The 15,798-nt window shown below is 34.1% G+C and overlaps 1 protein-coding gene across 1 annotated transcript; it reads left to right on the top strand.

Moving 5' to 3' along the window:
• The first annotated feature begins 791 nt into the window (after positions 1–791).
• Positions 792–14,240, top strand: LOC125655288 (heat shock 70 kDa protein 12B-like). Its single transcript, XM_056144875.1, has 5 exons — positions 792–924; positions 10,305–10,636; positions 10,776–10,994; positions 11,219–11,375; positions 11,512–14,240. Exons 1-5 carry the CDS (start codon positions 909–911, stop codon positions 12,639–12,641), a joined length of 1,854 nt encoding a protein of 617 aa, XP_056000850.1. The 5' UTR covers positions 792–908; the 3' UTR covers positions 12,642–14,240.
• The last annotated feature ends 1,558 nt before the right edge of the window (positions 14,241–15,798 follow it).

Raw genomic sequence — 15,798 nt, 5'->3', positions numbered from 1 at the left:
TATTTTATGGAATAATATAATTTTTAGGCCTAAGTAAGACTAACATAAAAGTAATTGAGGTCTGTTGAAAACTTTAGTGTTACAGACTATAATAAATCCAGAGACAACCGAATGAATAGGTAAAATCTAGCGAATTTTTGGAGGGAAGTGTAAATGAGGGGAAAATATCATAATAATGGATTTTCAACAGACCTCAATTACTTTTATATTATGTTTTTAAATGTTTGGGTATGTGGGACGTGTGGGAGTGTTTCATGTGTGCAATATATTTTTTTGCGTATGAGAACTTTAAATAATGTTGATAGTAAATTTTAATATTCTTATTAAGCATGTATATCAATTTTTCTTGTGTATTTTCCTCCCATAGTTTACGTTTTCATAGACAGTATCGTGTATGTAGGTGATGCTGCATTGCAACATTACAATATGAAACATCGATTTTACCCCACTATTATGAAATAAAATTCAGTTGGGAGTTCTGAGGATTTGAAGATCTGGGTAGAATGAAATATTTACACAAGATCTTAACCAACTAGACACGACAACTGACAAGCCTGCACCTTTATTACAAATTCATGTACTAATATAGCTATCATAATAGCGAGCGAGGTTGGGTTGCTTCAATAACGTTTTTACTCAGGATTTATACAAACTATTTTGACATACGGTTGATCACATGGTAATGTTTAATATACAAGATAGTGCATGTACTGGTTAAATTTTAAGGTTTATCAGCATATTTAATTTAAATAACCGGGTCCTGATATTTAAAATCCCGTTGATAATGTGAATTGAACGGTGTATAACTATTATAACTTTGTTGGTTGGAAGCCAAAAAAGATATCAACTGCATTGATTTTCTTTAGAGAAGAGCTCTCTCATGTTTAGGAGAATATATCACTGCCAAAATGGAGACGATTTCTGGTAACTATCGTTGTATTTATTTTTGATTATTTTCTTATCACTTAGAAATTTTGACAATCCCTGATCTTAACATTGAATTCTGTTACAGCAGTACGTGTATGCTGGTCTATATGATTTTTGTAATGATTGGTGCACGACTCTTATTTCATTAGTACTCTCTCTCTCTCTCTCTCTCTCTCTCTCTCTCTCTCTTTATGTGTGTATTTTACTTTAATTCTTTATTTTCTCCATACTGTTTTAGACAAGTGAAATTATTTGTTTTTATTCGATATACCTGTATTATGTTTTAGCAGTAATTCCAAAGATAAAACAAGATGTTGTATAGGACATTTTATAATTTGTTTTCAATGTAACGCCACCATACCAATAGTTCTTTATAAGGACCCAACTAATATTAAGGGGCTAACATTTAGTATTTTTTGGATTAAAATACTGGTAGACACAAATATACATGTATGCATTTCCTACAGATTCTTTGCACAGGTACTCATCTGGAACTGTAATCAAACTTTATAGCTTCCTTGCAAAATACTTGCACCTTCCATAACAATAAAATTCTTTTCTAGCACGAATACTCAACATGTATAAAGCGTTTAAATCGCCCGAATTTCGATGTCATGGACCTAGTTGTAAGATAGCAAACAATTTACAAACACGTTTTATTTGCCTCATTTAAGCCAGACTTTTAAAAATATAATTTATGTCGAACCTGCACTGTGATTGTCTATGTTGATACGCAGTCCTTACACAACCTATATAACACCAGACACATCCTATATAACACCAGACACAGCATATATACACTGTAAAACCAGACACAACTTATATAACTCCAGACACAGCCTATATACACTGTAACACCAGACACAACCTATATAGCACCAGACATAGCCTATATATCACAAGACACATCCTATATAACACCAGACACAACCTATATAGCATAAGACACAACCTATATAACACCAGCCATAATAAAAAGTTTCTGCGTCTGATTTGAGTTGCGTCTGCTTTGCATGTACATGCTAAAGACTATTTGTGCATCAGTCTTAATTGTGTCTACTAAGCTACCCCCCTGTGAATTCCAAATTCACACTGCCTTTATGTCCGTCAATATACAGAATTATATCAATATCTTTTTCATCACTTTTGATTGCATAAATCAATTCAAGAGAATCATATCTACATTCTATTTCTGAAACTGAATTCTACATTGACTTACAATGAAATACAGAATATAAATGTAAACATTAAAAACAAAATTCCATAACATTGGACAACTTCGGTTCATACTCGAGTATGAACTTGGGTTACCGGAGTTACAATCGAACGGAAAGAGTTTCAGCTCTTTTATGACGTATTGTGACATTTGAACTCTACCCATCTAACCCTGCCTTTCACAAGGGTTAGTGCGGTAGCAACATGTCGGTATTGCAAGGATACTGCGCATGCGTTAGTTTTTAAACTTTGGATATGATTGTTTGGCGTATTAGACATGGGAGTAAGAATTTACCTTATTAACTCGGATATGAACCGAAATCTTCCATAGAGGTTCATGGGATAGATTTTAATTTCACTTTTCAATTGTAATACACGAAAGAGTGAAGATAAGGAACAGTGCTTAATCTAATAATTCCTATAAAGAATACAAAATTAAGGGGTCCCTTGGAGATCCGCGTTAGAATATGTCATCAGTACCCCTTGAGTGTAAGAAGCGACAATATGGGACAGTCCTTCGAATGAGACTGCAAAAACCGAGACCCCTTGTCACAGCAGGTGTTGCACGATAAAGGTCCCTCCCTGTTCAAAAGCCGTAAGCGCCGAGCATAGGCCTAAATGTTGCAACCTTTCACCAACAATAGTGACGTCTCCATACGAGTGAAAAATCTCAAGAGGGACATTAAACAATATACAATCAATGTTTTGCCCGATATGCATTAAATTCAGGTATGTTATTATACACGTATGGTTATGTAATTAAAAGGTTTCCTTCGATGACTAACCATTTAGATGCAATGCCACATATTGTGTGTATACAGATCTGATAAATACTGTTTTATTTAATATATGTAAACTTGTCTTATATATGCAATTTGTGATCTTGTATTTATCGTATGTATGACTGCATCTGTTTACCCATTGTCTTTATATTATGTGTATTTACACATTAGTATAGTAATAACCAAAGCAATACTTGTTGTAGTAATTTATTTAATATTTCATTACCGGCACTGTACATGGTGTTATAATAACACGGGTATATCTAAAATATCATTTATTGTGATTGATATGTTAATCTGTCATACAGTATTAGTACTAGTAGTAACTCATCACTTATTACATTATGCATCTTTAGTTTTATACACATACATGTAACACTTACTTTCGAATATGAATTAGGTAGCCATGTCGTGCTACGACTGGTACTATCTACAGAAACATGGTACCGGGTCTGAAGTGTAGCACCTGACGACGACCTCAAAATTCTTGTTTAGTCACTTTTTGTATTCCAATAACAAGTAGCACTTTATTTTCAATTTTTTTCTTTGGCGACCCTCCCCCTATTTCTTTCCTGTGTATATTTTAGTTATTTCACATGCATATCTTACATTTTCAAATTAACACTTATTACTCATTCTGACGTGTAACCGAGCGGATTTACCACAAATATTCAAAACAAAAATACACTTAAATAAAACTATTTTCCAAAATTTAAACTGAGCTAACTGCTCAAAACATTATTTGCTTTGATTCGTGGGATAAGCCCAGAAATAAGCTCCGAGAATCGTTAAAGAGAAAAATTATAAAAGAATCAATAATAACAATGATTCTAAGCTAATAAAACTCTAATAGGGGTGGAAAACGTGGTGATTCAGTTGCTGGCTCACTTAACGAAGTATGTATCTTAAAATGATTGTCATTATCATTAGTGAAATAGGGAAGGTAAAGCTTGTTCAGCAACGTCTAACCCATTGTCTTACCTCAGATGTTTACAGCTTGACTTCTACCAACAAATTGAGAAGTTATAGTAACTGCGCTCTTTTTACACTACTTAGACTGATACTTTGATTGTATGAAAACCTTTCTTGGTCTTCATTGCATAGAAGAGTTTTAACATATTAATCTGAATTTTCTCTGATCATCACATCAATTACGCCTGAATTTTCATGTGTCCCACATTACAAGTAAAAAATAAAAAATTCTTTTTAAAGGGACTGGTTCACGATTTTTTAACAAAATATTTTTTAAAATTTTTTATGTGAAATATTAAGAATATAACTCATTTAATGTTGACAGCCAACATTTTGACCTTCTGAATGCAAAAATAAAAGCGATATTTTAGCCTTAAATCTGTGTTATGTAAACAAAGACTTGAGTCTTTTCATGTATACAAACACACCAGTGAAATGTTAATTTTGTAATATAAAGCATCTAAATTTTGCATAGTCACAAATTTTAACTTTTAGATGACACATTTTACCTGAAGAATGCTTGAAATATGAAAGATATAATAAACTTAGATCGATAAGCATTTCTTTTGAAATTTCGTAAACAAAAACATACCGCAATCTTTCTTTACAAAACAAAAAATGAACTCTCTAAAATGAGCTTCTGTGATAATGTATAATGTAACCTTAATTTTTGTGTGAAATCTTTTAAACACATTAGACAGTAGATTCTGATCATCAAAAATGAAAAACAAAATTTTGGGGAAAATCGTGAATCAGTCCTATTAACATGATTTAGTTTTCTTTCCAAACAATTTCAAATGTACATGAAATTGACAACAGGTGGAAAAATGCAATTTGCAAAAAAGTTTTCCAAAATATCACTACAGTTAAGTTTATCTTGACAACAAAGTCTATGTTGACTCATTTCCATATAGAAACTACAATTAAGTCATTCATGATTATCTCGATCATGTTAATTGAATGCTAAGAAATTTCAAAGTTCTTAAGAACTCTAGTCCACCAACTCTTCAATCATCTCAATTCTCTCCATGTCTCCGTCCCCTTCTTTCTATCTTGCAGTTACTCACTCCACATTTCTCTTTGTTATCATTATTTGGACACCAACATGAATTCTTGTGGTTATCTGCGAAGTTACGGCTACTTGAACTCGCTCGATCTGCTTTTTTCCAAGCTTGAATACTTCATCTACCATCTGGAATGGCCTTGTGTACTTTGACCTAGGCAAGAACTGGTTCACTGACTTTACAGTCTTCTGTAATGTAAACTGAAACTTTTCGTCTCCAATCTTCCCATTGGAACTTGGACAGGTGTCGGTTCTCTCGGCTTCCTTGTGGTTCTGTCGAATTCTATTTCAGAGGGCATCTCATCACTCGACTTCTCGAACTGCTTTTGGTTCTTCTCAGCAACTTTACTTTCTTCTGATTCAGGCTCTTCTGAACTTAGTTCTTCAATATTAGAATCTTCCGACACATCGCCGAAGAGACTTTGAACCTCTGAGGAAAAAGGTGAACTAACAGGATATTTACCGACTCTCGGTTCTCTTGTACTCGAGTTTCCCGAGAGTGTCGCTCTTTATGCCTTGCCAAATTAGCATTCTTGTTCGTGCTGTAACTGCATTCTTTTTTCAATTTGTTTCAATCCACATTCACTTATGTAACTCTTTTGCTTATTCAAAGCCAATGTATTAAAGAGACACATAGGACATTTGGTTTGTTTTCTTCAAGTGGTCTTTGTAAAGGATATGGTTAGGCGCTTCACAGCACAGTTAAGGTGGCCAATGGAAATTTCGCCAAAAATATCATTTATTAGGACGGATGGAATATTTTGGAACTTTACTGACAATGGATCAAGATATGGTGGACTAAAAATACATATTCAGGACGATTATATTTAGACTAATAACGTGATTCGACGTCACGTGGTTTTATCAAATATACCTGTGATCAATGAATGTCGAAATTGCAAAGGCACAATGAGGTTGGAATTCAAACTTTAATTCATGAATGTTTTAAACAACCACGGTAGTTATGAAAATGCCGCGGAGTTCTACATATTTCGATTTATAATTGTTGACATAATATTGTACTACATGTTCAATTTTTTCTGGTCAATTAATGGCATTTTAATTTAAAATGAATAAATTATTTCTAAAATTTTATCAGGATAGCAGCACTTTTAAAATAGCTTGGCATTTCTTTGGTTCTCTTTAAAAATAAACTCATTGTGATGCGCTGAGGGTTTGCTTTTGCAATAAATCGATTTGTAAGACCCACCCATCTGTCCCCTTATATATATATAAAGCATTGATCTTTTCGGGATAAATAGAAAATATTTCAGTGAATTTATAATAAAGGTTAGTCTTATAAATATCTGAATACATTTTCCCATTTAATCGCAATTTTTTTTCCTTAAGAAAAAACAAATAATCTGTCACTTACTGTAAATGAAATGCGTCAGACTATCTTGATGACAAGTGCATTGCAATCAATGTTTTGCTTATATCTCATGGCGTCAGATTACATCAACGAGAAAAAAACCCGTTTAATGTTAATTGATGGTGTAGTGCAATACTTCCGTGCATGGTATTTTGAAGGATTGTGATATTTTGTTGTTTATGTGAGATGTCACAATACACATTCCCGTATAGATTAGGACACGCCTCCTTACTGAAACCTTCACTGTTCTGCGTTATCAACTGAGCTTGGAATCTTGCTTGATCATTTGAACAAGTCAACCAGAGCTGGAGTGAGCTTGCTGTAGGAGCATTTCTGCATGTTTATTGATATCTCGAACTGGGGTCAAAGTTACAATAACTGTTCCTAAAGTACGAAGAGCTTTAAAATTTGAATAGAGGTTCATGATTCCAATTGGGTGTTTATCATCTGCATTGACAAGAGCTTTTCCAACATCTGGCTCAATCAATCCAAATCCTTTTGGTCCTATCTCATTTTCTTTGAGACAAGTCTCTCCAAATATTATAATCTCACTTCTTGGTGGAATGCTCAATGTATTGACTAGAGCAATCTATAGCATCCAATTTTGCCTTCAGAGGGCTATAAAACTTCGTCTCCTTCGACCCAGACCTTCTTGCGGTAAATATCAATAGTACATATAATGTTGATCCTAGCAAACCATGTACTGATAAATCTGCTACTGCTGCCGTACTTTCATATACTTGGTGATATACTTTAACTGTATCTTTCCAAAAACTTTAATTGGCTCACCATTAGCAGAACGAATTTCTCTATTGAGATCTTGAAGCTCTCCTACGTGACTCGAAATATTTTCACAAACTTCTTTGGAAATCAAGGAAACTGTGGCACCTGTGCCACAAAACATTTTTGCTGATGTACATGTACCATATACTAAAGCTTTTTCATACAATCCTGCATCATTGTTTCTGCTTTCTATTCCTATTCGGGCAGCTCTCTTCTTGTAATTCTCCGATATAAATTGCTTAGACGATTGTGGATGCTCTTCTGATGTTTTAAAAAATTCCTTGAAGTCTTTCCTATCATTCATACCTCTATTTGGGCCACTGTAGTATCTATCGATGTTACCTCTTTTCCCACAGTGATGGCGAGTAGCTCGTTTTTTTTTTCCAGTCATCTAAATTTCCAGTTTCAGTTTTTGGTTTATTTTCTCTCTGGAATCGAGACTGGTTTTCTTTTAACTACTTTATTTCTTGTCTCATGTCCTTCATACAAAAAAGGTACGAACTCTCGTATTCTCGACAAGTTTTGTACGCTCAGAAAGTTCATTGGTCTTTTTGGTATTGCCAATTGGTGTGTAATAAACTTTCTTTTCGGTGTCTTATCTTTCTGTTTTTGCATATGCTTCAAGCTCTGCAGCATGGCTTCATTTAAATCTTTCGGTCTTGGTTGCTTGATTCTGAGTCTCATATCTAAGTCAAACAAAAGTGACAGGTGTGTGTCATAAAATCCATTGTATTTTGTATATTTCCTCATAAACCATATTTTTCCAATGATGTTGACTATTTCAAGCATTTTTAAAAAACAATATGCATGTCATATTAGATCATTATTGTGATACACTCCTCTACACGTACTGGGTGTATATACATGCACATTATTCTCTTTAGAGATGTGAACAGGTATAACCTACATGTACATGTATGCAGGTGCCATGCATGCCAATCCACTTCTTTAAAGAATATAGCATGTGCATGTATATAAAACTTTATGTGCACGATGTTAGCCAATGCCTCGATAGATTTATACCAATTAGTAGTATTCATGTGAAAACAACATTGTAATTGATCCTTTACCTTTCTCCAGATTGCGTCTCCCATTTTCAAAAAGCATGGAGTGACCATCATATTGTGTTATGATTGTGTTATAATGTTAGTGTCCAGGTAGCGCAGAAGTAGCAGTTTCGCTTCTCACCGCTGTGACCCGAGTTCGATCCCCGTGATCGGCAGTGGTTGTATATGGTTGTATGTGGAAGGGCATGGCGGTCGCCCGCTCGGAAACGTGGGTTTCCTCCGGGTACTCCGATTTCTTTTCACATTTTGTATTGCTTATAAGAGTTATGAGATTGATCACTGTTCATTATCTTCACCTTGCATAAATGATCCCCTAACGTAAATGTGCACCAAAGGACCCCATTGGAAATAAGCTTTCGAGCTTTCATAGCTTAGCCTTGGTATTTATGTATGTTTTTACGCTTATATGTATATACCGAATAAACATTTATTTATAGCCATCAATGAACACATACGCAAAAAAAGACATATTGGGTGATTGCTGCCCCACACACTATTTTTATAGTAGAAGTAGTGAATGGGGAGAACGTAATGTTATGAATCCAATTTTCTTTCTTCCTAATGTCATTGCGGAAATAAATCTCGGGTTTGCATGGTGCATGTACATGTATCTATGTTCATTTCACAACTTTATGCACTGACACTGATAATTTACAGTACGACTTTCGACAAAATGAATTACGATACATGATTACGATACGTTTTGTAAAACGGCCTTGCTATATATCGAACGTTCCTCAATTTCATGATTTAGGGTTTACGATTGTTTGTAAAATTGAGGTGCCTAAGAGGAGTAAACATCTCCTGCTAACCGGTCACACCCACCGTGAGCCCTCAATATTGATTGGTTAAATGGAATAATCCGTAGTCAAACTTAGTGTGTAAATAACGGTTTAACAATTAGTATGAAACACGACGTCAGACAACATTCGAACTAATGACAGGTTGTGTTCGTAAATAAGATTATATGTAACGATTGTAGAATTTGCGAAATGCTGACTTCACACGAGGTGATTGAAACCCTTGTATCATCAACTTATCTGTCAGTAGCTTGCTTCGATATGAAAACAGATCATATACAGAGCATGCTCTAGCGTATTGAATCAATTGGGCATACTATAAAACCTGGCCTGGCGCCATTGGTCTGGTCCCAATTTTGGCTTCTAATTTGGCTAGAATCCAAATTTTGGTCGGATCTCCAAACTTGGACTGACCTCAAATTTGGCCTCTAAAAATCGTGTTGGCATCAACGATAACGATTTTGTAATCTAAAATTTTGATTGATTTCATTGAATTATTATTTGTTTTAGGTTTTAACTTATAGCAGATAAATGATATGTTTCTGTTGTTTTATAAATATGTACTTCAAAATAATCATGATCTACCACCAATCTGATTGATTTTAATGAATATTTATTGATTAGTTTATTGATAAAATAATTTTCTTTTCCCTTCTTAACTTATGTACTAGTACACATCAAAAAGTATACACTACTAATGAAATGATTGGCGTATTGATTTGTTCTGAATTATGATTGATTTCATTGATTTTGGTTTTTCAAAATTGTTGAACACAAATGATACATGTATGTGTGTGTTGTTTCATTAAAAATGATAATGGACTACCAATCCATTAATATTAATAAAAAGTCGTCGATATATCTAAATGTTGAGTTGAAGCCACAACAATACATTCTTTTGAATAAATTATGCCTCATAAGAATATGAAAGCAGGTCAGCTAATAAAGGAACACAATCCGTGCCCATAGAATTCCAACAAACTGTTGGTAGTAGACCACGTACAGTGTAGGTATCATCACTGCGTCCTTTTAAATATCAACTTCAGGGTATTTGTATGTAGAATCTTAGACTGTAGTGTTTAACAAAATATGTTTTAATGACTAATCACAAGATATAAATATTTGCGTGTTACAACTTTGTAGGATACATGATTTTGACTGTCTGAAAGTATCTCTGATTGGTGTATGATCGGTGTTTTAGAAACAGAAAACGCGGATACTAGAATAAATGGAATAAATTCATACTTGACGATACACTGTTTGTATTACAATCTTACTTCTTTTCAATTAACTTTGATTCCTTTTTGACATTTCGGAATTTAGGCAAATCGGAGGATGTTTCACTTGGTTCAAGTGGTATGAAAAAGACTGACGAAAAATTGGTTGTGGTTGCAATAGATGTTGGAACAGCTTACTCCGGTTATGCTTTTTCTTTCCGAAGTAAACCCGATGAAATTTACGTGAACAACTGGGCAACACATGCTGGAGAAGGATTTACACCAAAAACACCATCTTCCATTCTTTTGGACTCTGTGTATAATTTTGTAGCTTTTGGATATGAAGCTGAAACCAAATTTTCCAGCCTTGTCACGACAGAAGAATCCTTGAAATATTACTTCATAAAAAACTTCAACCAAAAACTTTTGAAACACGAAGTAAATATATTTTCATAAATTCTGATACATTTAATATGTGGATGTTTATTATATATATTTTTTAAATATAAAGTATTGATTGTTTTAATCTGCTGAAACAGAAACATTGTGAAGTGTCCCATGGGAATTTTTTTTTCAGGGACTCAAAAGACATTTTCTTGTTAAAGACGTTTTCAAAAGGTTTATTCCAGCACATGGTCTTTTCATAGCTACAATCTGCTTCTTGAGGGAACATTTTCTGCAGAATTTGAAGACAAGAGGTCTTCAATTTAATGAAGATGACATCCACTATATTTTGACAATTCCTGCAATTTGGTCAGATTTGGCTAAGCAGATAATGAGAGAATCAGCATGCTTGGTAGTGATATACTTTCAAGAATACCTGGTTTATCTAATTTTCCTTTAATTTATGCCATAGAAACTGAGTGATGAGATGCTTCTTTTTTTGAATAAAAAATACTATGACAATATTTAGTACTTTGTACAAAAATACTGAAAGACGAATCATAAATTTTCAGATAACGTAAAATGGCCATGACTTTTGGGTGTTTCTGTTGAAATATGAAATATTAAATATTCTAGGCTAGGATAAAATCTCACAATCTGGAATTGGCATATGAACCTGAGGTGGCAGCGCTACATTGCAGAAATATTCCCTCCGAAAATCTGTGTGGGTCAACAAAGTCCTTAACAGAGATGTTTCAGCCAGGGAAGAAATTTGCTGTTCTTGATTTAGGAGGTATCTTAAACGTCTGATCTATTTGAATTGATGAGAGTAATGAAAATGAGAATAAAAATAATTTGAATTTGTCTTACATTGTATTATTGTATTGAAACACAGTGCATTGTTTGAAATACCTTATTATGCTCCATAGGTGGTACAACAGACATGACTGTTCAACAAAATACTTTAGATGGCAAGCTGAAACTTGTTCACAAGGCGTCAGGTGGTCCGTGGGGAGGCAACCGAGTCAATGAAGAGTTTCATAATTTTATCCGAGAGGTTATTGGCAGAAAGATTTTCGAAAACTTTGTGAAGGAAAACATTACTGATTTTCTTTTTCTCAATGGGCAATTTGAAACAAAAAAGCGACAAATTGACCAGAAATCAAATGATGATATATTCATGCAGCTTCCTGTCACATTGTCTGATACTTACAGGGAAATGTTTGGTAAACCTCTCTCGCAGAGTATCAAAAATACGATGTACAGTAAGGACATCGATGTAGCAAAGGGAAAGATTATCATAACAGCCGCGAAATTGCGGTCCTTCTTCTCAAAAACAATTCAAGGAATCATCGATCATGTGGAAATGATTCTGGACAAACCAGAATGTAAAGACATTAAGTATATTCTCGTCGTCGGTGGCTTTTCAGAATCGCCCTTGGTTGTTGAAGAAATCCGCTCTCACTTTCCCCTTAAAACCGTCATAAATCCCATAGACTCTGGCTTATCTGTTTTGAAGGGTGCAGTGCATTACGGGTTTGACAATGGAGTCATTGTGGCAAGAGCTTGTCCCCTGACTTACGGGATATCGCTTTATGACACGTTTAACAAAAGAATGCACGACTTGTCTAAGACTATTGTAGTGGGGGAGGAAAGATTTGTTCTTGGCTGGTTTGAAAAAGTTTTCACGATAAACGAAGTTATTGATGTTGGAACTAAAACTTCGATTAAGGTATATGAGAGTTACAAAGGCAAACCTGATAACATTAGACAGATGAATAAAGAAATTGAGATTTTTTCCTCGTCTGATCAGAATCCTAGATATGTAACAGACACAGGCTGTTTTCGACATGGACGCATTGTGGTTCCTCCACCAGACGGAGGATGGCCGGATGAGGTGAAAGGCAGGATCGAATTTGAATTTGGAGGAACTGAACTAATAGTTCGCTATGTTGACCAATCAAGACCTACGGATTACATTGTTACCGGCTGTGTAGATTTTTATACCAGCGAAAATGAATTCAATCTATTTGACTCCTCCATTCGAAAAACTTCATAAACCCCCCCCCCCCCTCCTTGCTTTATCCAAAATCTATTACAGTTTATGTTATAGTCCACGTTAACCAAACTAATATAGAAAAATTCAGAATAAAGCCTAAATCATGTGAAACCAAGAAAGTTATTTCTATACGTATCATTATATCATATACTGATAGGGCTTCCTGATTTCATGTTGTCTTCAAGTAATAAAAGTTATAGATTTTGGACTTAAAGAAGACACGATTCCCTGTGCCTTTTTAGATTTCAACGAAACTGCAGTAAAACCTGTTAAAAGCTCGGCGAAAAAACTTTCTAAAATTCAAGTCCAGTGCTTGTATTAGCCAGTACATATGCTAGTAACAAAATAGATTTATTCCTCAAAGAAAGAAGGAAAGTTGATTGTGGATGAACTTTAATAAAAGCCGACAACCAGCACTTAGAGTTAAAGAGAAGCAAAATGGCAAAGAATGGAAGACCTCGATGCAGACAACAATGAGTTGTACGTAGCAATATTCCTTGATAAACAACATTCGAGGCAAAATATATTCTGACCCAATGGAGAACATCTACGGAACGATAGAAAACGTGACAGAAACTTTGTGTTATTACTGGGTTTCAAATGTACATTAGTTCATATCTAGAAAAATATGAAAAATGTTAACAATATCAAATTCTTAAAAAAAAACCCGGAAAACTTTGAAAAATGATTTGATTCAACCATGATTTCGACAGTAAGTGAATGTGCAACCACAATTTCTACAACGGTATTTTTGGTAAAATATGTAATTTTCACAATAATATATGTATACCTGTTGCATGATAACGTGATTTTTGTAGTCTATGGTCTCTTTTTGTGTTGACTAAGATATATATAATTTTTTTTTAATTTGACTACCCAGCATTGGGCGTTTGTATGCATTACACATGTTCTCTGCTTAGCTGTACGTCATTTCATGTGTTTACCCTTTCTTCTCTTTTTCTTTTAATTGACAAATGTTCAAATACACGTCTATTACAGTTTGCCAAAGGTACTGTCTAAACGGAATAGCTTTAATAATTACGGATTAGGGAATGTCAATGATTTCAGATACGTTTTAGGTGCCTGAAGGTATATATCATGATATGCATTATTGAATAATGGCCGGAGGGAGACATGAAAAAAGTTAAGGTATCAGAACTCAGATGGGGACCGAGAAGGTGATCAACATAATCTTTTACAATATTTCATGTGACTGAAGTTTTTCTTTTACATTTTAATGGTTTCCCCTTGAAAATACAATTCTGAAATTCTGTCAATACGTTTTATTCCACATTTAAAAACAAATGTCCTTGTGTACATACATTTATTCCTGGCAAAGCATTTTTCTTAGATGATTTGTAAACTTGATATCATTAAAAAATTGCAAGATCTGATCGGAAATTTGAAAATTTCGGAATGTGGATACCACATAAGTATAGGCCCTATAGATAAAAGATTATAAAAATATGACTTCACCAGAATGAATGTGGCCTAGCTACCCCCACTTATTACTCAATGTTGTTCTGTTTGTTTTTAACTCTCTTTTCGCTGGCTACTTCTTGTCACAGCATCATCATTAGCAATAAATTCTATGCTTTATTTAAATTTTATTATCTATGATATCCATACTTAGTCCCCATATTTGTTTAGTTTTTTCGCGTTGTTCTATACTCAAATACCAATATTGATTTTTATTCTATTTAATCTTTTCATATTATTATATTTTTCATTTTTCATCGCAGTTCAACACTAGTTACATAGGTTTACACCTCCAGTTACGAAATACTCATTATAAACCGACATTACAATGATTTAACATACCCTTGAGTATACTGATTAGTTAACTTATTCCTCGTTATTAACTTGATCTAGCGTAAGACTGATTAATTCGGTTCAGTCATGACGCTCGATCAGAACAGACATACCCCATATTAAACTCGATAGTTTCAATACTTGGACGTTAAATTTGTTATTAGGTATTGCAGTTAATCTATGTAAATATTCTATCGTCCTTATTCACTGTTGTTCGTGTCGTTGGTCAGTTTAGTGCTTTTTATAACCTTATTTGTTTGACCTTGCATCTGTTACTAGATCCGACACTTTGAATGTTGAGTGTTGTGAAACTGATCACTGTTAGCGTTATCTTCATATATATATATATATATATATATATCCAAAATTGAAATAGAGTCTCAGTAATCGGATACTAATATTTAAAAAATATGAAAAGAAAACACAGAAATCCTCCGTAAAGCTTTAGCGCTTTCATTACATCTTCAGAAGCTTTACAAAAATGTATACATAGCAGTATCATAGTAACAGTGATTATGACGTCAAAGTAAGCGGAACGTTAAATGTCTATATTGTGACGTCATGGATAATGTACAACAATGATCTGGAAAAAGTACGGGAAAATCATAGGCAATTATAAAAGACTATTAAGTTTTGGCTTTAGAATACCAATAAAATGTTTTTCTTTTTCCCGTCTCTGAATAGTACTGGCACATCTGAGTTTATAAAATGGAAAAATGTTAAATCGTTTTTTACCACACGTTTCCAGGTGTGCACTTAACTGGATTTGTCTGTATTCAGGTGTACTGATGTGCTGCTTATACACACGTACACGGGCACGGAGAGTGTTGCCAGTTTCACCAATGTAATATTCCTTGCATCCAGGACATGTGATGGCGTATATGACATCCTTTGTATCGCATGACATGTTAGCATTAACTTTAAATTCTCGTCCGTTAAAATTATAACTGGTCCCTTCTGTAATGTAGTCACATGTACCGCATCGAGGGTCCGTACACTTTGACACTGTATAAGTACGGTCATCTAATTGGGAGGAAGAAAGTATTCTCTTAAGATTTTTGGGCTGCCGTTTACTGCTAATAAAACGACAGTTTTTGTATATGACTTTTGTTTGTTCATCTTCCCTAAGTAGCTTGTTTAATTCATAAACAATTGAATTGATGTTTTTGATTTCTCGGATTATAAGTGTGTACAAATGGTATTATTTCTCCGTCATTAGCACATCGTGTGTTTGAAAGTAGCTGTATCCTATCGCACATATCGTATATATGTATATATATATATATATATATATATATATATATATATATATATATGTGTGTGTGTGTGTGTGTGTGTGTGTGTG

The sequence above is a fragment of the Ostrea edulis genome, chromosome 7, assembly GCF_947568905.1.
Source record: "Ostrea edulis chromosome 7, xbOstEdul1.1, whole genome shotgun sequence".
NCBI classification, from domain to species: Eukaryota; Metazoa; Mollusca; class Bivalvia; order Ostreida; family Ostreidae; genus Ostrea; species Ostrea edulis.
Note: the sequence above shows the minus strand (reverse complement) of the source record. Positions and strands in the feature narration are given on the sequence as shown.